Source organism: Mchenga conophoros, linkage group LG3, assembly GCF_057382185.1.
Source record: "Mchenga conophoros isolate Kocher_MC1m ecotype Shallow Benthic linkage group LG3, M_conophoros_male_GT1.1, whole genome shotgun sequence".
Classification (NCBI taxonomy): Eukaryota; Metazoa; Chordata; class Actinopteri; order Cichliformes; family Cichlidae; genus Mchenga; species Mchenga conophoros.
This window is the reverse complement of record NC_140528.1, coordinates 20,037,634-20,064,360: the sequence shown is the minus strand read 5'-3', so window position 1 is coordinate 20,064,360 and position 26,727 is coordinate 20,037,634. Positions and strand designations below refer to the sequence as shown.

Sequence of the window (26,727 nt, the reverse complement as noted above, 5' to 3'; positions counted from 1 at the left end):
AGATGAGACAGACGATGCACCGGGTCCTCGTCTGAGTGCTGGCTTTCAGTTGTGCTGTCTCTCTTGCCCAGCCATGCACACACAGACACTGTGCTACACTTACACAGTGAGACAGATGCTCACAGAGACGTCCTGATACATTTTGTCCTTGCTGGAGGTCATCTTGTGTTTTTTGGCCCACTGTGGCCTCACACCGAGCTCCTGCTGTTTTTTGAACACTTTAACAGCTAACAACTTTTAGCTTCCTGTTGAACACACTTACGTGGTCACTCACTTCCTGAGCCCTGGGCAATAAGAGACGTTTTGTGTTTTATAATTTATTGATATGTTTGATCCTTTCTGAGCTGCGTTAATGAAGCAGTCATTAGAGCACCATGTCTGCTAGAATAGTTCTGTAGTTTGATGCTTGAGTCGTTGCAGACTTGTTGAAACTCCCTCACCCGTCAAAGCAGCGTCTTTGTTATTCGAGTCCAGCAGATGGCAGTGTTTCACTGTCTGACGGCTGTCTGAAGCTTCAGCTGGATTATCCGTTTAAATGAGATCGTTTTATAAAACTTACAACAACAGGCCTGAACCTGCTCAGCTCCAAAGAGCTGGCTAAACGATGGGGCATGTTCAGAATCTTCCTGAAGTTTAACAATTTCCCAAAAAGCTCCACAAAGTGAATTTCCATATAAGACAAGAAGGAAAGAACAGGGTGTGACGTGGAAGGGGCCCTCTGGCAAACAAATTACTGCTTTTATTAAGTTACAAAACTCGCAGTCTTGTTCACGAGTGATCAGAGAAGGGAACAGGAGATGGACAGATGGATCGGTGCTGCGGCTGCAGACTCTTCACCAGTCCCTCTTTACCAGTCGATTTACGTCCTTACCCTCTGTCACAACGGGACTGAACGGACTCACGCGTAGGCTCTGAGTAGGGAACAATAAAGGTTTTTTATTTACAGAAGCACCAGGTGATCTATTTACACAGTGGGGAAAAGACGGGTTCCGGGAATCCACACACGAACAGGAGGGGGGAAAGACACTTGCAGTCCACACACGCTCCAAAGTCCTCACTCCATCCACGCTCCACGCTCCTCTTCACACTCCACAAGAAACACAAAAGCTCGCTCCAATCCTCACACACTTGATCGCTCAGGTAACACAGGGGCAGGTCCAGGGAAATCTATTCACAGAGATGCAAAAGGTTACTGTAAGAAGATCGCTAGGGAAACACGAGAACGAACTGAGCTGGGGTTAACACTGACGAGAGTCGGCAACGGTCCAGCGACGAGAAATACAGGGCTGCCATCTTATAAGGGGACTGGAACACTGTTGGGTGATGAGCCACAGGTGTCACCAGGTGCGTGGGCCAAGGGCAGGAGCCCACAGATGAGCTCCGCCCAGGCAGTGAGAGAAGGAGGGAGGGAGAGAGCGGGGACAAAATCAAAACAAAAAAACACACTGAGGCGAGCGGGTAGACACAGGGACCCTGACACCCTCGCCTTTTTCACAAATGTCATGTATGAAAATCTATAATAACTCCAGTTATACGGATATCAATATCCTCATAAGTGAGGATATTGATAAACTGATTTGAACTTTTACTGATTTCTGTTTAGATATAAATTGATTCAAAGTGGTCAGATATGCAGATTCTGACCTTTCCTCTGGCAAATATATAAACTCACTGAAAACAGTTTGACTTTTCAGAGAGTTTCCTATCTATCTGTATTTTTACTTTAATAGTTAAGCACGATTAACATTTAGGAAACAAAAATAAACAAGTTAATAAATGAAATGAAATAATACTGATTTATATATTCACTCTGTTTACTTTTTCGATATAGAAATACAATGAAGACTTCCATGTTCCTGCTGGTGGCGCTCTCTGGCACTGTGCTCTGCATGACTAACGGACGTGTTCAGAAAACCAGCAGATCATCAACATGATCCCACAAGGGGGATGTGATGATCTGATAGCAAACAGAGATAATAATGGTAACTGTAAGTGCAAGAATACCTTTATCATTGGTGACTTTAATCAAGTTAGAACAATTTGTGATCCAAGCAATCGTATCAATGCAAATAGAAATCTTTATAAAAGCCCCACAGACGTGCACATTCTGTATTGTAAACTGCTGGGACAAACAACGATACCCATTGTACATCCAGATACAGATGAAAAGGCGTATTGTAATTGCATGTGATAAAATCAATACTTTCCTTCAGCCTGTGCACTTTGAATGTTGCTCTTGAGTTGAGAGATGCTGTGAGCTTGCTGCCATCTTTAAACATCACTTCATGATGCTGGTTTAGATGCTTTATAAGACTTTGTTACGTTTCTTAAACAGTGATGAAAATAATAAAGAGGAAATATGAGAGAAGTGATTTTCAGTGAATGTTGAAAAAAATCCCACAATAACAAAAATGATGGCAACATTGCTACACTTTGCTTTCTTAGCTTGCATATTGTACATTTTCACAGTTGTTTCTGATTGGCTCCATCTTCTCTCGTTGTCACAGCTGTTGCTCAACTTTCAGCACTCATTCAATTAAAAAAACAACAAACAAAAAAACCAAGCTGCTGCTGGTAAGGTTGGCATTCTTGCAAGACTCAGTAACACAAAACAAATAAAAAAATGCACATCCCATGTTTATCCCATGTGATTCCAGGCTGAGTTTATGCATTTATGCTTATTTGTTTATAAAATATTATAAGCTGGTCTGAGGTCATTTGTTACTAAAGAAAAACAAACAAACACTGTGTCATTATTTAATCCACTAAAACTAAGACACAATGCAGAAGCAGTGTGTGAAAACTAAGTGCACCTTCACTGGTGTAGCATCTGCCTTAGAAACAATGAAGTCAAATGAAACTGTTGAATCATCTCTATGTGCTAAAGGCTCATTTTAATGCAGCATTAATCACGTTGCTTTAACAGTGCTGCATTTTAATAATGTTTATCACGTTCTTTGTAGATTTTAATTATCACCATCGTCGCTGTGAGAACATGTCTGGTTGGAGCAGGCGGCACTCAGGGATCATGTTGTGTGGAAGAAGAGTCATGTGATTGTTTTTTTAAAGATTTTTTTCTATGAGTGCACAGAGTGTGAAACAGAAAGATAGGATCGACAGAGAAAGCTGATCATGTCTGTTGTGACACCTGCAATCTCTGACTAGAGTTTTAGGTTCTGTCAGGCAGCTAACACAAAGAAAGCCTGGCTTCATTGTACAAATACAACTTACATATACAACACATGACATATTACACAGAGTCATTATTTATTCAACAAAAACTAAGCCAGATGCAGTTTTTGGATTTTATTTCAAAATGTTCTTATTCTGATTGTTTACTTAATATATTTAGACACATTTGGTTTATTTCTATAAAAATGATATTTTACACAAAACTTCAAACAGCTGCCTGCAAACATGGCTCTTTATTGTAAAGCCAGGTATGAACAACAACCTGCAGCTGCATGCTGTTGTGCTCATTGGTGTCACATTAGGTTCTGAACCACAAACAGAGAAGTTTCTTAGAACTGCTGGGCTAGTGATGTAGGTGTTGATGCAAATGATGGCTTAGGGTGGTGCTACGACAGTGTATGAAAACTGAAGCTCCCAGAGCCAAGTGTTATTTGTTCTTCCGTAACTGAGGTGAACTATAACCTGCTCAGGTAGAATTTAATAACAGCGTGTCTGAACTGCTCGTCTCCAGGCTTCACGTCTCATTCTGTAAGAACTTGTTGTTTGTTTATGAACTTTTTAGAAACAACAGACTTTTGTATACTTCCAAGAAAGAGGGAGAACTTACTCTTCTGCCACACTCACGTTCATCTTTATCTGTCATCAGTTCAGATAAAAGCATCACTGATTATTCTGAACACTGTTTTAAAGCTTCTGCGTCACTCTGATTTCTTCTTAAAGTTGGCAGACAGGATTGTGAAGAAGGACATAGTGGATCCCCCCTTTTAATGAGCATATTATCTGTGAACACTGAATACAAACAACCTAAATGCTCATTAAAGAAGCAGGTTGGCTCATAAAGTGCTCTGTACTTGTTTTATGCAAGTGCTGTTTCTGGAAACAACCACCATCTGTAATCAACACAGGACTTATTGAGCTGTCAGGTGTGCAGACAACATGGCACATTTTGGGAACACCTATAGTTGATGTCTTAATTATGAAAATAGCTACTATGTAGTTGATGCTTCCTGTTCTGCCAGAGCAGGTGCAGCCTTTGTGGAAGTGGGTTCCACTGGACCAGCGTCTGTGAACGATCCATTGTGGGTGATTTTTTTTTGACCTTACATCTGTGTGTAAGGACCAACCACAACCATCTAAAATCTTTGCATGTTATTTTATCTTCTGTGTAAGAAGTACACAGCATACCCTGATGATCAGCTTCAAGGGTTCTCAGTGTAGGATGCATACAGTATGTCATGCTGAAATATAGAGCACTTACAATAGAACCCACTAGAAACCAATTATTTTAGCCTGGTTCCTTAAATCTATGGCATTTTTCCCATGCTGACTGATATGCTGCTCAGTGTCTTTTGCTGTCTGTCATGATCCTGGGCCATGTTGGCCCAGCATTCTTAGTTTTCATATGTTTTGTGTGTTGTTCTTTATTTATGCCATGGTTTCTGTTAAGATGTTCCTTATTTGATTACCTCCTGTGTGCCCCTGTTTATCTGTGAGCCCTCGTTTCCCCTCCTTGAGTTTTATTCCATGTTTTCCCAGCCCGTTATGTCCGTGCTCTCCCCGTGCTGTCTCTCCTCCTCTCTGAACCTCCGTGTACTTCCTGTTTTACTTTGACAGTCTCCCGTCAGTGTTGCGTTCACTCCTGCCGTGTCTTGTTATGATTATCAGTGTCACCTGTGTTCCCCGTGTGCTCCCACTTCCCTCGTTAACCCTCTGTGTATTTATGTCTACGTCTCCCTCAGTTCTGTGTCGCGTTCTCCCTCATTCATGGCCGTGTGTTTCTCTGTGTATTACGTTATAGTTTCCTCGTTTAGGTTGTATGGTTTCTCTCTCCAGCAATAAAGCTGTGTTTTGAGTTCATTCCTGCCTCCGTGAGCTTGCGTTTGGGTCCTCATCCTGCCTGCACACAGCCGCAACCATGACAGTCTGCTTTTAAATCAGATGTCACTCTGAACATAAACACAAGCCACAGCAGCCCAGCTGTCTTAGCTGAGTACAAGGATACATTTACTCTCTTTGTGTAAAATATTGTGATGATTTTACATTATATTAGGCAGGCAGCTGCCCAAATTAAACCGTGACTATTAGCAGTTTGGTTATTTTGAACGCCTCGGCTGGAAAAAATTCAAAATGGTTTGTAAGGTTGGCCACAGCTTTGTATGTAAAGGGGAGTTAGAAGATTGCTTCATATTTTAAGATTGATTAAGATTAATTAATATTTTTAATTGTTTTATTTTACATCTCACCTTTTACACTGCATTGAGTTGCTGCCATGTGATTGGCTGAGTGTACATCGTTCTTTGTTTCAAAATGGACTTAATGCTTGGTTGAACAGTTGTGATGTTTATCTCCTTTAGATTTATTTTTTATTTTCATGATGAAAAATGGTTTGTTGGTTCATACCTATGAAGTTACAGTGTTTCTGAAAAGCCTAAAAAGATGCATTGTTACCATAGTAAACTTCAAAACAGACTTTATTATATGATATAGTTATAAAATTGGATAAAAACTGACTTCAGCATAATATAAAATAATGTGTTGTCACTATGTATGCATTGGTCAACTTTCAGATCTATGAAGTTCAGCTCCCCCAGCTGTGTCTCCCTTCTGTGGCCCATTCCCTCATTACTACCCTGTGTATTTAAGCCCTGTGTTTTCCCACGCTTGGTGTCGCGTCGTACCCTCAGACCCTGCCTGTGTGTTCCTGCTTGGTTTCATGGTTTGGTTTCTGTTTTTGTTTCATGCCAGCAATAAAAGCTGTGGTTTTAGTTACATTTCGTCTCGGAGTCCTGCATTTGGATCCACATTTCCACCTGCCCGCACTCAGAGCCCTGACATCATTTTCCCGATACCTGATTTTTAGCACTATGTATGCATTGGTCAACTTTCAGATCTATGAAGTTCAGCTCAGTTATCTATGTTTTCATTTTTAGTTTCCATTTGCATTTAGATGCACGGCCGATTCTCTGATGTGTGATCTGTTTCTACCTGTGCTGATGCTAGCAGGACTAAAGCTGATCAAGCAGCAGTAAATATGTGAAGCAAGGCTGAAGGATACACTCATAAAATGAACAGAATCATAAGAATATAACAGCACGAGCACTGCAAATGCAACTAAAACATGTTGACATCAAATGGTATGTTATTTGAAATCTATATGAAATAATGACACATCTATGTTTTCCAATTTATTTATTTTTTTTGTATTTATTTAGTTTTTCCACAGTTGTGTAAATCAGTCTGTCTGTGGACTGGTACAGCTGAAAAGCCAACGCAGCCAGTTCCTCTTCTTCTTCTTGGGTTTTTTCTCTGGCACAGTCTTAGCTTCAGTTTCGAGTTCAGCTGGATTGGTAGTTATCGTTTTCTCTCTGTCTTCTGTTTGTTGTAGAGAGTCATGCAGAGACATCTCAGTTGATGTCAGGGAGTCTTCTTCTTCTTCCTTGTCCTGTTCTTTGGTGTCTTTTTCCACCAGAAGCTCAGATTTTCCATTTGCTGTGTTGGAATTTTGTTCATTTTGCTCCTGTGTGATTTTAATGTAGGACGCTTTGACTTCTTTCAACTCTTGATAAAGAGTCTCTACTTTCATGTCATGAAGCTCCTTGTTGGAGCAGAGCTGGGATTTAAGCTCACTGATTTCCATGTTCAGTGTCTCCTGGTCCTGCCTATGTTTGTCTTCCTGTTCCTTGAGTTGGTGTTGAGCTTCTAGGAGCTGTTGTTGGAGTGTTCCTATTTGCTCTTGTTGAGTCTTGTATTGGACTTCAAATTGAGCCTCCTTCAGACCTACACAGTCCGTGTGTGAAGCCTCTGTGGTTTGTGTAGAAGAATCCACACACTGCTCTGTGGTAGGGTCGCTGACGTCTTCGTGCAGGACACGGATCATGTCATCCAGCATGACAACTGCTTGGTTGTCCTTTGCTTGAACCTCTGTTTTGCTCTTATCAGGCTTATTATTATCATTAGCCTCCTCCAGTTGCTCTATGAGCTCTTTAATTGTTTCTTCATGCTGTTTTTTGTCGGCGATCATCTGTGCATGAAGTTTGGTCACCTTAGACCGGTAATAAGAAGCCCTCTTATTAGCAGCTACCAGTTTCCAGTAAAGCTCGTTCTGGTGGTTTTGGGAAGCTTGTAGTTGATGCCTGAGAGCAGCAATCTCACAACATGAATCATACTGGACTCTGCCATGATGGGGTATAAATCTGGGATTTGGCTGATGTTGCCACGTCCCTCCATTTGGCCCAGGGTTTTGTCCACTGGCGTTATTCATGTTTGCCTCTGTCTCCATATTCACGTCGTCCTTTGGTTCTGACATAGGGAGGGATTCAGGGTTTTCCCTTTCAGAGGTTCCTTCAGGGTTTCCTGACACTTCTTCATTTCTCAGGTTGCTTCCATCAGCCACGTTGTTTTGGGCTTCTAGAAGAGCCCGAGCATACGCCCGAGTAATCGGTCGTCTGGGTTCTTCAGCCACTCTTTTCTGTTTTTGCCCCTTTTTTTTCTTGCCTTTCACGACCACTTCTGTTTGAACTTGTGCCAGAGGACGTGTTTCAGGATTTGGTGTTTGGGCTTTTTTGAGGTCATTTTCCGATCTTTGCAAAACTGTTATATTTGGGCTCACGACCACTTCCATCTGTGCTTCTGCCATTTTATATGCGTCTGCTTCAGCGTCTGCTTCTGCGTCTGCTTCTGCGTCTCTGTGTCTTCCTTATCTTGGTTTTAACAAACAGGTTGTTTTGTAGTTCTGCCACCAAAGAGTTGCTACAGTTGACTGAATTTCTCCTTCCAATGACAGAATGTGATGACATCACAAGCTTTGTGCCTTTGATGACATCACAGGCTTTGTGCATTTGATTCTGTGATTGGATAATTTGAAAATAAAATGTCCACAAATGTACTTTAAAAAAAGTCATTTTATTTTGTAGTATATGTTGAATTAACACTATAAAAGCTACTCGACCAGAATTGCAGTTAAAAATAAAACAAAAGCAAAACACAAGTTTTTATAAATGGTTGTTACAAACAAACCAAAGGAGAAGACGACTGTTTAGTGGAAAAATATTAGACATGCTCTCTCATAATAACTGTGTAATAATGTAAACTAAGACATGTCGAAAACATTGATATTTAGTTAAAGGTATTTATTCAAACGATCCAATGACCAGCATGTTTTAGTGAATGTCTGTAGGCACTGGGAGCTTGGTGGTTGCCTAGGCGACAATATGTCATCTATGTTTTGTTTTTAATTCAGTTTCACTGGTGAAACTAAGAAACAACAGGCTGTAGAGGGACACGTTAACAGAGCTTTACTAACTCTTACTGTCATATCCAGTGTGGACAAATCTGTATAGATTCATATTAATATATTAATCATTCATTTGAATAACCAAGGATGCAAAATAAAAATCACAGGAGAGTTTATGAGACCAGGTCAAGTTCAGAGACACACGTTTAGCAGAGGTGAAGCCTCGAGGACAGCTGGCAGCTACACCCATGTATGACAGCACCCACCTGTCACAAAGAGCAGCCTTTCCATGCCTGACTCTGCATAATTGTCAGCATCCAAGCATTTTCAATGAGTCATCATCCTCAGAAATCATCCTTTGCACAGTTGTTATGAAGAGAAAAATAAACTTTAGAGCTGAAAATCAGATATGAACCGTGATCTGGGAGGGGAAGGGCACCTGCTGCCAGACAATGTTCACCTTGGAAAAAGTCAAAAGTGGTTTATAAATTTTGCCACAGGTCTGTTTGTCAGAGGGAGTTAGGCCATTGCTTCATAATTAAAGACTGATTAAGATGATTCATATTTTCTTAAAGGTTCTTTTTAGACCTCACCTTTTACACCTGCATTGAGTTGCTGCCATGTGATTGGCTGATCAGATATTTGCATTAATGAGTATTTGAACAGATCTACCTAATGAAGTTTTATATTTATGATGAAAATGCTTTGATGGTTCATACCTATGAAGTTACAGTATATCTGAAGAGCCTTAAAATATTTTTTTTACCATAGTAAACTTCAAAACAGACTTTATTATATGATATAGTTTTAAAAAAGGATAACAATTGACTTCAGCATAATATAAAATAATGTGTTTTCCCGATACCTGATTTTTAGCACTATGTATGCATTGGTCAACTTTCAGATCTATGAAGTTCAGCTCAGTTATCTATGTTTTCATTTTTAGTTTCCATTTGCATTTAGATGCACGGCCGATTCTCTGATGTGTGATCTGTTTCTACCTGTGCTGATGCTAGCAGGACTAAAGCTGATCAAGCAGCAGTAAATATGTGAAGCAAGGCTGAAGGATACACTCATAAAATGAACAGAATCATAAGAATATAACAGCACGAGCACTGCAAATGCAACTAAAACATGTTGACATCAAATGGTATGTTATTTGAAATCTATATGAAATAATGACACATCTATGTTTTCCAATTTATTTTATTTATTAATTTTATTTTTTCCACAGTTGTGTAAATCAGTCTGTCTGTGGACTGCCAGCCAACACATCCACAACACCAACAACTCAGACAGCACAAAGCCTTTTAAGTTGGCGAGGCGTGATAGCAAATGCAGCGCAGGTACATCCGTCTCACCTGCAGCAGCATCGCAGACCACGCACCCCCTCCACACCACTCTTTCCTCATAGTTGCTCGCCATCGTTGCTCTCAGAGGGTAGAAGGTCCCGATCGAAGTGCACAGGTAACTTCCCTTCACATTTCACCACAATGATCCTGTTAGTGAGAAGCCTGCCTTCATACTGGCAGCTGGGTTTCCTGGCTCCCTGATGCTTTAGCTTACATTTAATTATGCGAAACGTTGCGGTACTATACGTCATGCCGCTATTTTCATCGTACCTCCCATCACCTCTACAAATGGATTTGACCTTTGCTGGAATGCTGAGGATGAATGTGTTGGTTTCCTTACAACTGTTGTCAAGTTTGTAGATATTCCTATTTGATATTTCTGTGTTACACAGCTTTTCAGTCATCTTAGCATCTACATGCTGTCTTCTAAACTTTTCATAAGGTGTTTCTTCAGGTCGGTGCTCGCTTGGTAGAAAATTGTTCACTTTGGAAAATCCGGAAGCAAAGAGCAGCACGAGCATCATGCAGACAAACAGTGTCTTCATCGTCTCCTGGAGAAGAAAACACATGGACATTTTTCCACATTAAGAATTTGGCAGATACATCCTTTTGGATCCTGAAGCTCAGTAAGTCGTCTTTGTGAGCTGCAAACACACACGACAAGAGGACTGATAGACCTTTTTCTTTAAATGAAAGAAGTCGTTTTATTTATAGTTTTCTTTTTTATTTATTTCTAATCATATATATTACTTTGTTCTCTGTTTATTTTTTATTTTTCAACTGTTAGGACGATTTCTAAATATCCTGAACAAGCCTGATCTGGATGGCTCCTGGAAGCAGATTCAGGCGTGATGATGTCATTTTCAACTGGAAAAAGAAGCTTTGAAAAGCTGAAGTAGTTTAAATGTTTAGATATTTAACCTTGTTGTATTACTTTATATTTTATATTCATCGTATTAAGACATCAAGATATTTGTTTTTGCCTTAAAATTTTGTGTTTTCATTTATACTTTTTGTTATTCTTTTTTTTAATTTTGTCATTTTGCCTTTTTTACTTGATGTGATTTGGATAAATATATATTTATATCTACAGATATATTGAGAGAGTTTTCCTCTGGGTTTCACAAGCCCATTTTATAGATAAAAGTCCAGGTCATAATAGATCCGGTTCATTAAGAACAAAGTTTAAATCCGATTTAATATAAAAGCCTTTCTGCACTCAGTTATTCTTTCCTGTCATATGTTTCAGTGTGCTCTGTAGTAACAATGACACACTGCAAAATAAAAATAATAAGACACTCACCTTTTTTTTCCTTTACTAATGATGATGATTAACCTGCAGTGGTTCAGGTATAAGTTGGTTGTCTGGAACAGCAGGTGATGAAGATGTGGTGAAGGGTCTGTGGTTCATGTATATAGTGGGTTCATTACATAACTGGATAGGCAACATCTGACAGTCAGTTTAAATAAGATCTTGTTGTATTTGAACACAAATCAGCAAAAACAGGTCTCTCACCGTGCAAATATACAGCTTACGTAAGTTTAGTGTGCTCACCGAATGCAGTGTTTAGTGTAGCAGCAGAATTATGACAGTTTATGGAGATGTTCAACGTGAGCCTGCTGCCCAGCTTTAAAAGGAAAATCATTTTAAATGATACATAATAAGTTCTTACCAAAAGAGGAATGCAGACGGAGATGAGCAGAGATCTCTTCTGCAGTTCAGATGCTGCTGTGAGTTCTAGTTCACTTCTGTCACAGAGGAACAAAGTGTGTTTGGATCTGGACACTTTGATTTTTATACTTCTGATCAGCACCACCTCAAATAATCCTTTGCATCCACACCTACATCACTGGCCCACCACTTCTAGGAAACTTTAACACTTCCCTGCTTGTGACTCAGAAAGATAATGCAAATATGATGACCACTGACCACAAGAACCTGCATGTAGATGCAGCCTGTTTTTCCACATCTGGCTTTAGAAAAAAAATTAATGCACAAACAAATAGATTTAAAATAAAAAGATGTGTTGGTATATTTTGACCTTTCAAATAAACTATTAACACTTCTTTTTCCCCTTTTTAAGTATAATTTTTGGCAAATAAAGTGAATGTTTTGACCATTTGCAGTTAAAATGTTGAACAATCTTTTTATTTTTGTTTTACTACCAGTTGGTTGTAATAATTTCATATGAGGATTTAAATGGATGTATAACAAAACAAAGGATAAAAGTATATATAAAAGTATATTTAATGAAGCTGATCGAACAACAGTGCAACATGGCATGATGACAGTGTTTACAATTTTGGCAGGAGAACAAAAGATAAATATTATAAAATACAAGACATGAAAATCTCAGAGGTCAGGGGTCGGGGGCCCAGGAAGTCTGACCCGCAGATTCCAGGTCTGACTTCGAGTACATAAAATATCATCTTTCTTGTGGGGAAGGAGCCTGAGTTAGAGCAGGAAGTTACACCATATTGATATTGTCGGGGTAGCCTCAATGCCAGTGTTGGACTCTCCAGTTTCCTTGAAGGAGGTTTGACTTTGTGCCATCGTTGGCTGGACTCTGTGCTCATTGATATCCCCGTATCAGTGAGTTAAGACACCATGCATTTATTTTCTGTGTGGCACACAACAAGAAAACAAGCCAAGAGAGAACACATCAGCCTCCAATGACAGTTTATTAAAAGGTTTATTGGAGGTTATTTGTTGTGTTATTGAACCTGTGTGCTAATGAAAGAGTGTCCTTAATAAACGTACTCCATAAGGAAGTGTGTTCACAAGTGCACAGAACACATTAGGGCACAGGTCAGTGATCGATTTTACAATTGTATTGTCAGATCGATGGACACTTTCGGATACTTGGATATTCAGGTGATTAGAGGAGCAGAGATGATCAGCTGATCAGGATTTGGTGGTGTGTTGGATCAGGTGGTGGAGAGATACAGGACAGGCCTGACATACACAAACGTATAGTGAAGGTGCAGAGGCTCAGATCTGTGACATCGTCCCAGCTCAGTGTCCATATTTAGATGTAACAGTGCTATAGACTTTACCTGACAACTTGTATGAGTAATGTTTTCATCTCAGGCATGTAAATTTCATTTGTGAATATATTTTTAATACTTGTACAACAGATTTTTTTGAGTGTTAAATAGAAATTATATGCTGAAACTGAAGTGATGGGTCGCACTCTTTAGTTCACCCCTGCTCTCGAAACAATGTAGGTGGTCCAGTTAACATATTTACATTTTTTCATTTGCTTTTGCTGTTTCACTTGCAAAATATTTCCAGTGTGACATTTGATCAGGTCTTGTAAACCTTGTCGTTAACCAAGCAGTCACTCCCAGGCTGCTGTGCTGATCACCGGATCTTAACTTCATTGTCACAGTGCACTCAGAACAAAACAGCCATGCAGAGATATGAGTCACAGTGACATTAAAACTGATGAAGACCGTCGTCGTTAGAACCAGCAAACTGAACGAACTAAAAAAGATCATCTAAATTCAACTGGTCTCAAATATCAGGATCTCAGTGTTAAGTCCATATTTTTGAAGTAGAAGCTTTTACTGGTTTTACTTAAGAAAAAGAAATAATAAGGAATTGTTTTGGAATTTGTCCAGGTTAACAGATGAAATCATGTTCAGTGCTTTGTCCTGTCAGTAAACACAGATTCTTTATTTGCACTGAATGGGACAGCATATAATTTCACTGCTTTTGGCGTAATGACAATAAAAGATAGTTTCAAAGTCTGACCTGCAAAGCCCGTCCACCCAGTGTCCTCCTCAGTCATGCTGGTTGCATGATTGCTGTAGAAGTGCTAAACTACTGTGACCTGATTAATTGAACTGAACTCACACTGCAATAACTAATCAGTGAGGTGGTAGTTTAAGTACTTCATTACCAAAATGTATAAATGAAGTACATCAGAAGATGTTGGGGAAGAAGGACTTCACCGGGTGGGCCTGGACCCCCGAGGCCTGTCCCTGTGCCGACCTCGTCTGAGTCTAATAGATTTATAAGATAGAGCTCATCAGAAGACTAAGATATGAATATAAACATGATATTTGTCAGTTTAATTTAATGTTAAGTTGAACTGGAGTTAACCAGAATCCTTTACTCTTCCAACTCCTCTACTTTGTCTAACAGTTAGCTTAGCTTAGCCTAGCCAAGTTTTCTTTGCAAAATTGCTAATTGCATGGTTTCAAATTGCAGTTTTGATTTTAAGTGGACTAATTGTTCAGACCTGCTCTGGGGCCTGTCTGAAGTATTAAATTGACATATATTTGTCTCAACACCTACGCAGGAGAACTTTTTTGTAAGTGTGAAATGGAAAATAGAAGAAGAAGTAGAGATGTGGGTGTTCCTATTTACATGTTTTTATTTTCTGTTTCTTTAGCCAAACATGTTATTTGATCAGAGCACCTGCCTGTACACCTGCTGTTAACCAAGCAGTTATTTTCAAGCTGCTACACTGATCACAAAGTCAGGACATATGAATGACAGGAAGTGTCCAGTGTCACGTACCGATATTAATGACAACAATGATGGGTCAAAGCAACATATGATGAGCATTTATTACGATATCCTGATAAATGTAATGCAGCGGGATAACTTCTACAGTTATTATGTTAGTGATGATGCCTCTTTGCTTTTCATTTATTCACAGCTTTGTGGCGTACGATGGAGTGTCAGGGCCACATTAAGATGATAACCTGCCACGGCTGCAGTACCCTCTACAACACGGCTTGTGTCGATGATTTAGTGAAGCAAACTGATCAGCTGTCTCATTGTGTCTTTTGTGTGTTTGGTTTTGTGTTTTCAATGAACTGAAAGCCCTCTTTAATGCACGAGGGTGTGACCATCCACATTCTCTCATCTGTCCAGTGTCAGCCGTTCATTTTGTGCAAATGGTCAAGTCTTCCAAGTGTGCGTGCTTTTCCTTCTGACCAGATGCAGCTTTTTGCACCATAACTTTAATGTCCTGATACTGATCCCCACACTGTGTATGTGCACTAAAACAACAATCATTTCACTGCTCAGGTTACAAAATGTCATAAGATGCTGCATGGCCGTACAAGATAGACTTTGGTTAGCAACAACTCTCTGAGGCCTCAACTGTGAAGCAGAACGCTGTCTTATCCGGCTAACTTCAAGGTTTAATGTGGGATTTTTTTGTAATCCAAGACATAATGCCAGGTCAACTCATGCTTTGAACCTAATCTGCTCCACAGCAAATCATGTTCCAAATGAGAGATCACCAGGTACAAAATCACCACCTACTAACCAGTAAGACCAAAAAAGAACAAAATAAATAAAATCCCCGATCCTGGAAGGTCCCTCAGACCGCTGTGTGCAGAGAGTAGGAGGGTGTAATATTTTTCAGCAGAGTCTGACGTCTTTGTCTTTCCATGATGAGCAACGATAATGAACATAGATTCTCTACAACTTTACTGTTTTGGAAGTATTAATTTATGATCCTAAAGCAGGACACCTGCACTGTAATTAATGACCTCACATCACATGTTTAAATTATGCTTTTACATTTAACCTTTTAATCAGACCAACAACAAGCTCATACTCAATTTTAGCAGCAGCCATTGTGACACTGATGATAAAACTTGTGTAAAATTGCAAAACTGTAAAAAGAAATTAAAAAAAAGCATTTTTGTAGCTCAATGTTGAAATTACAGGTAACTTCACTGGTTGGCTGTTTCACCTGTAACACTTCAAAATAACACGCTAAGGTTTAATAGGTTATAAGGAATATACTCTGAGCCCTGAGCAGTGTTGTGCTAATAAGAGACGTTTTGTGTGTGCAGTGAACCAGTAAGTTTTGTATTTCATAATTTATTGAGTTTCTATTATCCTTTCTGACCTGCGTTAATGAAGCAGTCATTAGAGCACCATGTCCGCTAGAATAGTTCTGTAGTTTGATGCTTGAGTCGTTGCAGACTTGTTGAAACTCCCTCACCCGTCAAAGCAGCGTCTTTGTTATTCGCGTCCAGCAGATGGCAGTGTTTCACTGTCTGACGGCTGTCTGAAGCTTCAGCTGGATTATCCGTTTGCTATGTTTGCCATGTTACAGTGGGGAGGAAAAACTCCTTTTTAACAGGAATATCTAGACATGAGTGATTACTGCAGTGGGGCACTATCTGTGCTATCTATAAGAAATGTTAGCAACAATAAAACTCTGAGGATCAGGGCTCCATTTCACTCCAGTGTTCAGTGGCATTTTAAAAGAGTGAATACCGACGCTGAATGTCTTTGTAAAGCAAAAGCACTTTGTTAGCCTTTACAGAGCAAAGCTATGGATCAATGTGCAGTGAAGAAAAATCGAGGTGGCCAGTCTGTCCTTTCCTAACCAATCACAGAGCTCCTTACATTGCACCATGTGGCTAATTTGCGTTTTACTGATATTGCTGGGCTGCTGTCAATCATTTTGTCTTTATATTACAACAGAGCATTGACCTTTAACCTGTTTAATTCATACTGAGTATTTAAAAAAAATGTATTGTCATAATAAATTGTGCCTCACTGAAACACCATTTTGCATTAGCCTCTATCACCTGACTTGTCACTGATGATATCACTGCATGAGCAGGCGAGCGGTAGCGGCGGGGGGGTGTAGGTGAAGCTCGTGAAGAACAAAATTCTGTACGAGCGGACGCAGTGAGTCCAATAACCAGGGGTAACTGGAAATAAGGTGTTGTAGGTTGGCTTCCACAGTGTAAAGAGACACTTCTCCCTCATGCTCTAACAGCTGGTAAATCAATTTAGAAGCAGAGTCGATAACGGCCTCCTGAAGCTCCCTAGGTGGGGTGACTGCCGCTGGATCCATATCTGGCTGGTCCGTACTGTCACGGCGGGTGAGGAGAGCCGTGTGAAAATAATAAATGAGGATCCAATCGCAGGCAGTAGTGGAGAAGTGAAGGTGGTTTATTGAACACAAAAATAAATATGGACAAACAGCAAATGGAGCACGAACTAAACTAGACTGGAAACAACTAAACTACAGAGCACAAACACACGGGTGAGACATGGTGTACACACAGACGGACCAGCAACTACAATGACAGAGGACACGACTTAAATACACAGAGAAACACAGGGGAATTACACACAGGTGGTGGACACAGCTGGGAATAATCACCAAGACGAGACAGAGGTCAAACTGAACACACTCACATGAGACGCAGACCTTCACAATAAAACAGGAACAAGAAACCATCACACTAAGACGCAGACTCGACATAGAGAGAGAGACAGAAAATGACACATGGAACTAAACTAAACCTGCAAAAACATGACAACTCAAAATACTGGGTCAAACTGACCCAGAACCGTGACAGACTTTCTATAATGTTTTGCTTGAGCATGTCCTGCTTTTCTGTAATGTTATTTCTACAGTTTTAGCAGTTCTTCTCGAGGGAAAGAGAAAGATGTAAAAATCTTATACGTTATATATGTTAAATAACATGTGTAGTGCTCACATGTAATGCAGATGTTAGCTTTGATCTAACCAATAAATCCTGATTGGATGTTGTTAGCGTTAGCACTTGTGTTTGCTTCCCTGCTGTACAACAGCATTACCAAAATACAACTGAAGAAACAAACTCAGTTATGAAAAGTTTGTGTTCAGTTTGCAGTCGCTGAAAATAATTACACCTTTGGGAATGACATGGAAATGCTCCCACACTAAAGATTGGGTTTTGTTTTGGGGATTTTCCATCTTAATTTATCTGTCTTATTTGGCTACATCTACGACACTGCTATGCTCTCTCTTGCCTATGTTTTCGTGGCTGCTGCTATCTGTATTTTAATATATATATATATGCAATGAAAATTCCCGTCTCGCCCCTCCCGGCAGTCTGTATACTTTAAGCTCGGGTAGTTTTTACACAGGATACGGGAGGATTATTGAGAAGAACCTAAGCAAACACGTGACAAGTTTTCAACAGGAATGAATGACAGTAAAAATGTTACCTCACAGATCGTTTTCATGCCATCAGTAATGAGCTGGTTTCAGCTGGACTGGACACACTCAAATGGCAAAGAAGGTTGTGTAGCCTTTGCAGAGAAGATGAAATGCATTCATGTAAATCAAAATGCATCTTTTAATTGAGGTAGAGGTTTGTCAGAGATATTATTCTCATAATGTACCTTTGTCCCAGCTGATTACCTTCATTAAACAGCAGGTTGCAAAAACCTCTTGTGTACCTCTTTTCAACCACGGGGAGGCGCTACAGCTTCATTCCTTTCACACTAAGGCAGCGGTAGGGAACTCCAGGCCTCGAGGGCCGGTGTCCCTGCAGGTTTTAGACGTTCCCTACCCTGCACTAAGGCCTTTGAAATCTTCATTAACACTGAGCTTGAAATTTCTATCAGTCGAATGCAAAGGAGTTCTGTGGTTGTAGGACAGAGGTAGGGAACGTTAATCTGCCATCATTTAGATTATATGACAACAACCTTCAAATCTGAAGTCTCAGAAATCTGCTTCATGTACAAGTTCCTCCAATAATCAGGGCTAATATCACCAAATTGTACATAAACAGACTTTTACATGTTAAAAAACAATATAAAATACTATATTATTAACAAAATATCTTAAGATACAGCTACAAATTGCTTGAAACATTTGCAATGAAATATATAAAACAGCTTTATTGTCAGTGAGGACAAAGTTATAGTGATGCTGTGCTGGAGTGTTCAAAAGAAGACAGAGACATGAAGTATAAATATTGTATAATATTAAATATAAGAAAGAACAAAGTTATAAAAACATTAATAATTGAAATCTGCAACAATATTCACATAAAGTGTAAAATACAGAGTTAACTGTTTAATAGGTAAAGTTTAGGTCTTGCAGTCGAACAATGATCCCAAACACAGCAGCAAATCTACAGCAGAATAGCTGAAAAGCAAAGTCCAGACCTCAACCTGGGACATTCAGAGAGCTGTGCTTAAATAAATGCCCACAAAGCTCAAAGAACTGAAGCAACGTTGTAATGAAGAGTGGGCCAACATTCCTCCACAACAATATGAGAGACTGATAAAGTCAAGCAGAAAACAATTAGCTCACATTTGTGCTGCTAGAAGTGTTTCTAGTTATTCACAGGACTGTAGTTTGAATTTAAAGAAATGTGAAAGTGCACTGAAATTAACATAAAGTTATTGCAATTTTTAAAAAAAATCAAGAAATCTAAGAGGAAGAAACAATGTAAACCACACAATTGTTTTCCTTATATTCTCCACACGGCAATGCACATAACAGACATAAAATATTTGCATTTATCAATAGAAAATATACAATTTTTCCATAGTCATAGCCAGGCCCGATTACTGCCAAACCTGTGCTGAATCAATCACTTAAACAGGACCTGTCTGACAAAGTAGAGTAGACCAAAAGATCCTCAAAAACTACACATCATGGCGCAATCCAAGGAAATTCAGAAGCAAATAAGAAACAAAGTAATTGAGATCTCTCAGTCTGGAGATGCAACGTCAAGATGAACAGAATCCAGTTTCTGGGATCCTGAAGGAGAATGTCTGGCCATCTGTTCACGACCACAAGCTGAAGTGCACTTGATCCAAAGCACACCAACAAGTCCACCTCTAAGCAGCTTAAGTAAAACAAAATAAAGACTTTGGAATGGCTTAGCCAAAGTTCATACGTGAATCTGATTGAGGTGCTGTGACCTTGGAAAGGTGGTTCATACTCAAAAACCCTCCAGTGTGGCTGAATTACAACAATTTTGCAAAGATGAGTGGGCAGAAATTCTTCCACCACCTCGTAAAGGACTCATTGCCAGTTATCCCAAACGCTTTATTGCAGATGTTTCTACTCAGGGTGGCCCAACCAGTTATTAGGTTTAGGGGGCAATCACTTTTTCCACACAGGGCCATAATAATGGCCGCCTTAATAATAAATGCCTTGATTTAGGAACTACTTTTAATGTTTACTTGTGCTATTTTGCAAAAAATAAAATCTCTGCAAAAACATCAAAACTGCTGACCGTCTGACCTCAATATGAAATTATTAATCTTTTGACCAAAAACATTTAGATTTGTAAAAATAAAGAAACCATAGAGGAACAAACAATGTTGTTTGCTACGTTCTAACATGGCAATCTAAATAACAGTAATGCAAACATATATATTTATCAATAAAAACAGATCGCCTTTTCACTGTTACAAAAGTCAAGTACATCAGTGTTTGTTCAGCTTTCATAAATGTAAGTTTATAAGTACATAGTACATTTTTTGGTCCAACTTCTTTTAATACATGCAACACATTTCAGAACATTTGGGACAGAGACAACAAAAGACTGGAAATACTTCGTAAAAATCTGGTGAAACACTTTAAAGCCAGTGGGATTAAATGGGAAACATAAAATGTAATACTAGACAAAGACCGATTGAATCATGAAGCAAAGAATTAATAACTAAATCACAAGTAGAAAATGTTATGCAGATATTATTGGATAGATTTTGGTGTAGAAAAAAATGACAAGAAATGAAAAATGAAAGTTATCTGGTCGTTTTCTTTAAAGAGTAGCCTACTGCAGAGCAGCAACACTGACAAACACCATCATCACCAATACTGCAGCTAATACAATGATCCAGGAGGAAACTTGAAAAAGCAGGAAAAATGTGACACTGATCAAAATGAATACATCAATTATTGATCAAAGAGAAAATGCATACTACCACAATGCATTGTTATTGCATCTCAGTTTCTCACCATCACTGATAATCTGACGTCTGCTGGACCTCAGGAATCGTCTCCATCACCTCTCTGTGAGGAGCAGAGAGCACTCGTGCTGCACATCCCACCTGTGTGCTGTGTTTACGTGAACCTGAGAGCACAGCTGTAGTGGTGACAGTGAATGTAGCGTTGGTGTTGGACACACTGACAGTGTTGTACTGTGAGAAGCTGAGGTCTTGTTGTGAGAGTGTTACAGTGGGAGCAGGTCGACCAGTGGCTGAACAGGAAACAACCCACTCTTCAGCAGAGTTTGACTCTCTGACATCAACAGCAGGTTCATGCAGCTCTGTGAAGGATCAGGAGATATAAAATAAGGAGTATATTGTTAAAGATACATTGACTTCTAACACATGTAACGCATTAAGGTAAAATTTCTTACCATAAGGATGTGTTACACGATTTATAAACCCCAGTTTGTTAATTATTTGTTCATTATTCATAACTATATACTTAATTTTTTAAAAATTAAGTGTTTTTGGTCAAATGGAATTTCTTTTTGGGTAATTTTAGCCCCTTTTAGCCCTCTGCCAAAATGTTTTAACCTTTCTGTCTCTAACAGTAAAACATCGTTCCTTTATCTTCTGTGTCTGGTGTGTTGGTCAGGATTAGCTAGCTTGGCAAAAAGTTCACATTAAACAAAGTGTGTTACTGTGAGGTGTGTGTTCGTACTATGAGTCACAGCTCGAGTTTTCTTGCGGGTGAAGGTTTTTCACCTCGCTGTCATTCTTGCATTAGTGTTTGACCCCTTCAGAAAAAAAACGAAATTTGGGATTATTTTTGGTTTTGTTCATTGTGTGTATTTGTTTCTACTTTTTACTTTTTCTTTTACTGTGTACAGCACTTTGGTCAACCTGTGTTGTTTTTAGACATGGTTATTGATTGATTGATTGATTGATTGATTGATTGATTGATTGATTGATTGATTGATTGATTGATATGTCTTTGATTAAAATACAGCCTACTCCACATCCTCCAAGTTACAGAGAAGAGGAACCATCTGGGGTGAACTTGTGCACTTGGTATTGGCTGTCATGGTCCCTGTGCCTCTCTGGCTCGCTCATGTTGGCCACAGGTTTGTTTTGTTTTCTCTCCTGCTTCCCTGGGTGGAGCTCATTGTGGGCTCTCACCCTTGGCCCACGTATCTGCGGTGATTTCTACACCTGTTGCTGATCAGGCGGCGTCCCCCTTGCCTATTTAACGCTGCGGCACGGAGTATTCGGCACTGGAACGTTGAACCTCCCATGTTCGTGCTCTCAGCTCTCCTAAGACAAACTCTCTCAGTGTTGTGTGGCGTATTGATCTAATTGGACTCTTTGTGTTTAGATCTCCCCGGAACTGGTAGCGGACCCTGACCTGTGATCCCTGTGTGTGTCAACATAAGTGGAAATTGGAGCGAGAGTGGCTGTGGAGAAGCGAGTGTGCGTAAGAAGAGGAGTGGCGGAGTTTGGGCCGAGTGGGGAGCGAGTGTGGATTCCTTCCCCTGGAGCCCTGAAGCCCTGCCCCATGCACTGTATATACACATCACTGTGGTTTCCCTTCTGTGTTAATAAATTGTCAACCCTTTGCTTGCCAGAACGCTGCCTGCGTCTGAATCCATCTGTTAGCCCTGACATTGGATACCTGGAAATCAGTGAAGGGACCATTAATGCTTCAACTTGTACACAGGTTTGAGAGCAACCACCCAAAAGCTTCTGCTAATAAACACTAGTCTGTGTTTGTGATGCAAATGTTTCTGGCTGTGTTCACAAACATTTAGTAAGGTGAGTGAGGAATATTAATACTTATTATTAGATCATTAGCAGACTGTAGAACTTGACTGCACGCCAAGGTGGCAGTTCAGCCATTTGATTCATGTTGCAGCAGCTCATGAGTGAATGAACATCGTGCAATAAAAGTACTTCTAGAAGTACATTTTTGCAAAAACGGACATTGTGGAGGAATGTAGGGAAGACACGAGGGAGCCCAATATTTGACTCAAACGTTAATCGCTGCATCACACAACTGAACATTCAAAGCGCCAAAACCTAACCCTCTCACTTCCCGTTACACTGGGTACGAGTGGAGCTACCTGGTGGTATGTACTTACATTTATTTAAATTTACTTGAGTAGGGTAGAGTCATGCTAATGACCTAATAATTTTATTCAGGTGTGTTGCAGCAGAGATACATTTAAAAGCTTCAGGACGCTGGCTCTCAAGGCCTGGACACCCCTGCTTTACACAAAGATGGGTTAAATCACAGTGCAAAGAATGAATGAATAAATGAAATATAAAAAATAAATAATTATTAAATAGTCTTACACATCAATGTCATTGGTTGACTTTTGAAGTATTTGAATCCTTATTGGGTTCCCTGAGTGACAGAAGGATTAAAACACTTTAAAATCAGTACTGAAAATATGTGCAGACATTACTGGATAGATTTAGGGTTAGAATCAATAAATCACTATCATGTTAATAAGATAAGACACATTACAAAACGACATACTAGAAAGTGAAAAGGTAACTTTTCTTCAAGCAGCATAGTGGAGCAACAGAAAAAGACAAACCCCAACACCAGCACTGCTGCAGCTATTACAGTGATTGAGGGAAAATCTGTGAAAAAAACAGAAAAACGTGACGCTGACCAACAATAATACATCACTCATGAAGTACTGAAGTCATTGTCATTAGATCCCAGTCAAATTTACCCAAGTATCATCCGTCTCTAGTCTAGTCTGTGGTATACAGGAAGAGTTTCTCACCACCAACAGATGTTTTTTGGACCTCAGGAATCGTCTCCATCACCTCTCTGTGAGGAGCAGAGAGCACTCGTGCTGCACATCCCACCTGTGTGCTGTGTTTACGTGAACCTGAGAGCACAGCTGTAGTGGTGACAGTGAATGTAGCGTTGGTGTTGGACACACTGACAGTGTTGTACTGTGAGAAGTTGAGGTCTTGTTGTGAGAGTGTTACAGTGGGAGCAGGTCGACCAGTGGCTGAACAGGAAACAACCCACTCTTCAGCAGAGTTTGACTCTCTGACATCAACAACAGGTTCATGCAGCTCTGTGAAGGATCAGGAGATATTGCAAGGAATATGTTGTTGAAAGGAAATCAGTTTCTAGCACATTTAAACACATTAATGCAAAAGTTCTTACCATAGACTTGGAAGCAGGTTCTACCAGTGAAGGAGCCTTCAGGATAAGTGTTAAACAGACAGTGATAGCATCCTTCATCCTGCTCCGTCACATTCCTGATGACTATGGAGCAGTTCTGTAGTCCAGTGTATTTAAACTTGACTTTATCGTTAAAGCCATCATTCACTCTCTGACCATAGTACTTGCTGTAGGTGGCAACATTTGTCTCCACATCACGTGAGATTTTCTGCCATGTGACCTGAAGGACGTCTTTAGTGTCCAAGAGCTGACAGCTGAATTCAGCATCTTCTCCCACTGCTGCCAGCACAGTCTGCTGTGTTTGGACCACTGCTGTTAGAGCTGCATGGAGAATAACATGAGTTAGAGATGTGGAACTGAGAGGTATTGATGGGAAGGATTAAACAATAATTCGGGACATGGAGTAGTCTGTGTTTTAGGCTCAAACAAATTGATATATGGGTACCACTTAAATGTGATGTAGACTATAAATATAAACCTGACACTCATTGTTTCATACTGTATGTTTCAGGGACATTTTCTTTCATCTATAAAAAAAGTAAGACAATTCAGTTAGCTACCAACTAAACAAAGAAAGTCAGATAGATGTACAGATCGTGTCTATATTGGTTCTGTTGGTCCATGACCAATTCTGGAGGTCTGTACTGCATTTGAACTTTTCCAACAATTTGGAGGTCCAACCATGATTTAAGCTGGACATCAATATGGCGTTCAACATTAGAACCTTGGACTTGATGTATATTTGTTGGACATCATGTAGATATCTATGACAAGTGCAGGGAATTTAAAGGTTTAATTGAGGTCATATTTTTTATTTACAAAATATCAATATTGGGGTTACAAAACAATCCCTTCAGTGGACCAAAAATGAATTATAAAACCCATCACTTCAACATAACCAATACCAGGACTGGTATTGACTGGTAACTCGTGCTACTGTAGAAATTCCCATTGATTTTCTACATTTTCCCAGAGGCCTCCCCTTCTGTGGATTACTAGTATGTCATTTATTAATTTGTGCCTCAATTATTTCAGATCAGTTATTTCACTGGGGAAGCCCTATATTGCCCACTTCCTAATTTCAGCACAGTTTGATCTTTCTCTTTAGCATGTATGTAACTTTGGTTTGTTGAGATTTTGGCATTACTTCTGTCATAAACATTCTCTCTCAGACATAACTGACTAAGATTTCTGTGGTTACCCAGAACATTTTAATAGACTTTTTGTAATCAATCAGGTCTTCAACCCCTTCTTTTTAAAATAGTGTATAAACCGTATGTATGTGTGAAAGACTGTTAATGTTTTGATAAATTGTTTATTTTAGAACAGTTGGTGAGTGTGTTTAGCCACTTCACACTACTACACTTTGCTCTAAACTACATTCCTTCTCTGAACAGTATATATGTGAATGGACTGACGGATCTTTTCATTTCAAATGTTAAATAATTGTCAGTAAACTACTTATGACCTGAACTCCGTCTCTGTCTAATGGAAATGAGTGCCTTCTTGTTTTTAACTACATTGGGGTTGTGAAACGTCTTTTACATTGTAGGCCACATACAACCCAATTTTTGTTAATTTACCAACCATACATACATAACACACAAACATGTGGTTTATCTATTGCTTTCATCGTAATATGAATAGGCATGGGGCAACCTTTAACAAAACAGTCTAAAGCTGTTTTCACACAGCTCTCAAAACAGTCTCATTAATCTGAATGATGAACACCTCATGACACAGAAAGTTGATTTTGTTCTTTTTTATTAGGCTGAGTGTTCAGTGGGAGAAACGTTTTGTCACTCATTCAAACAAAATCTAAACTCTTCAGTAATTGTATCTCCCTCTGATTCTGTCTAAAGACAATCTCTTTGTCACTTCAGAGAAAAGTTCTCACATTTTAGGATCAATTTTTTAATTATTACGAGTGAAGGTTCTTGTTTTCTTTTTTTTTTCTCTTGTCACAATAAATAACTTTAAAAAACAAAAACAACAATACGGAATAAAACTTACCTTTTGAAAAGGCCATAAAAAGAAAAAACAAACACAGAATCCCACAGTCTGACATGGTGCACGTCTCTGTGTCCCCACTGGCTATTGTACCACGTATTGAAACAACGTCGTACAATAGCCAAATTATTGAAAACTCAAATGTCCCCGAAGGAAGGAAGAATCTCCCTTCCTTGTGGGACATTCCAAGGCATGTTAGAATGATCAACTGTACCAAGTAAAGTACAAAAACTTCCCAGTGCAGTAGAGTTTCATCAGTGTTTTAATCAGCAAACTCAATCATTTTTTTCTGCATTTTGAAAATTCAGTAAAGCTGTAGGTGTCAACATTTGTCTCCACATCTTGTAAGATTTTCTGTCATGTGACCTGAAGGATGTATTTAGTCTCCGAGAGCTGACAGCTGAATTCAGCATCTTCTCCCACTGCAGCCAGCACAGTCTGCTGTGCTTGTATCACTGTCGTTAGAGCTGCACAAACAAAATAAGAGGCTTTCATAGTCCGTGTTTTATGTTTCATTTAAAAAAAAAACAACAACAACTACATAACAGAATTCACTGAGGTACATGCTGAACTTACAGGACAGAAACAAAGTACCAATCCTATTGCAGTAGTATATCTCCAGTAACAATATCAGCATTGGTATCAATACTATTGATAACTGCATCAATCTGCCCACATCTAACTCGTGCTATTGTAGAAATTCCCTGTGAACTTATACATTTTCTCAGAAGCCTTCCCTCCGCGCATTACTGGTATGTTATTTATTATTTTGTTCTCCAAGTTCAGTTATTTCACTGGGGAAGCCCCGTAATGCCCACTTCTTCATTTCAGTACTGTTTGATCTTTCTCTTTAGCATGTATGTAACTTTGGCTTGTTGAGATTTTAGCATTACTTCTGTCACCAACATTTTAATGCTATCTTTACTCTGTTATAATCATCTCTCTATCTCAGGCATAACTGACTGTGTCCATCTCCCACGCGTGTGATCATTAAAATCATCGTTTGACTCAACCC

General features: G+C 39.4%; 2 protein-coding genes across 2 annotated transcripts in view; one reads left to right on the top strand and one right to left on the bottom strand.

Moving 5' to 3' along the window:
- Positions 1-14,666, top strand: part of LOC146577602 (protein TANC1-like) — a 136,423-nt gene extending 121,757 nt beyond the window's left edge. Inside the window, exon 8 of the mRNA XM_085268316.1 lies at positions 14,448-14,666. Within this exon, the coding sequence (XP_085124442.1) occupies positions 14,448-14,489 (42 nt within the window). The 3' untranslated portion in view covers positions 14,490-14,666. The remainder of the gene's footprint in view (positions 1-14,447) is intronic.
- A 5,858-nt stretch (positions 14,667-20,524) lies between these two features.
- Positions 20,525-25,847, bottom strand: LOC146577601 (OX-2 membrane glycoprotein-like). The gene is made up of 3 exons (XM_085267683.1): positions 25,716-25,847; positions 23,685-24,023; positions 20,525-20,832 (listed from the first exon to the last, which is right to left on the bottom strand). Exons 1-3 carry the CDS (start codon positions 25,768-25,770, stop codon positions 20,525-20,527), a joined length of 702 nt encoding a protein of 233 aa, XP_085123809.1. The 5' UTR covers positions 25,771-25,847.
- Between the last annotated feature and the right edge of the window lie 880 nt (positions 25,848-26,727).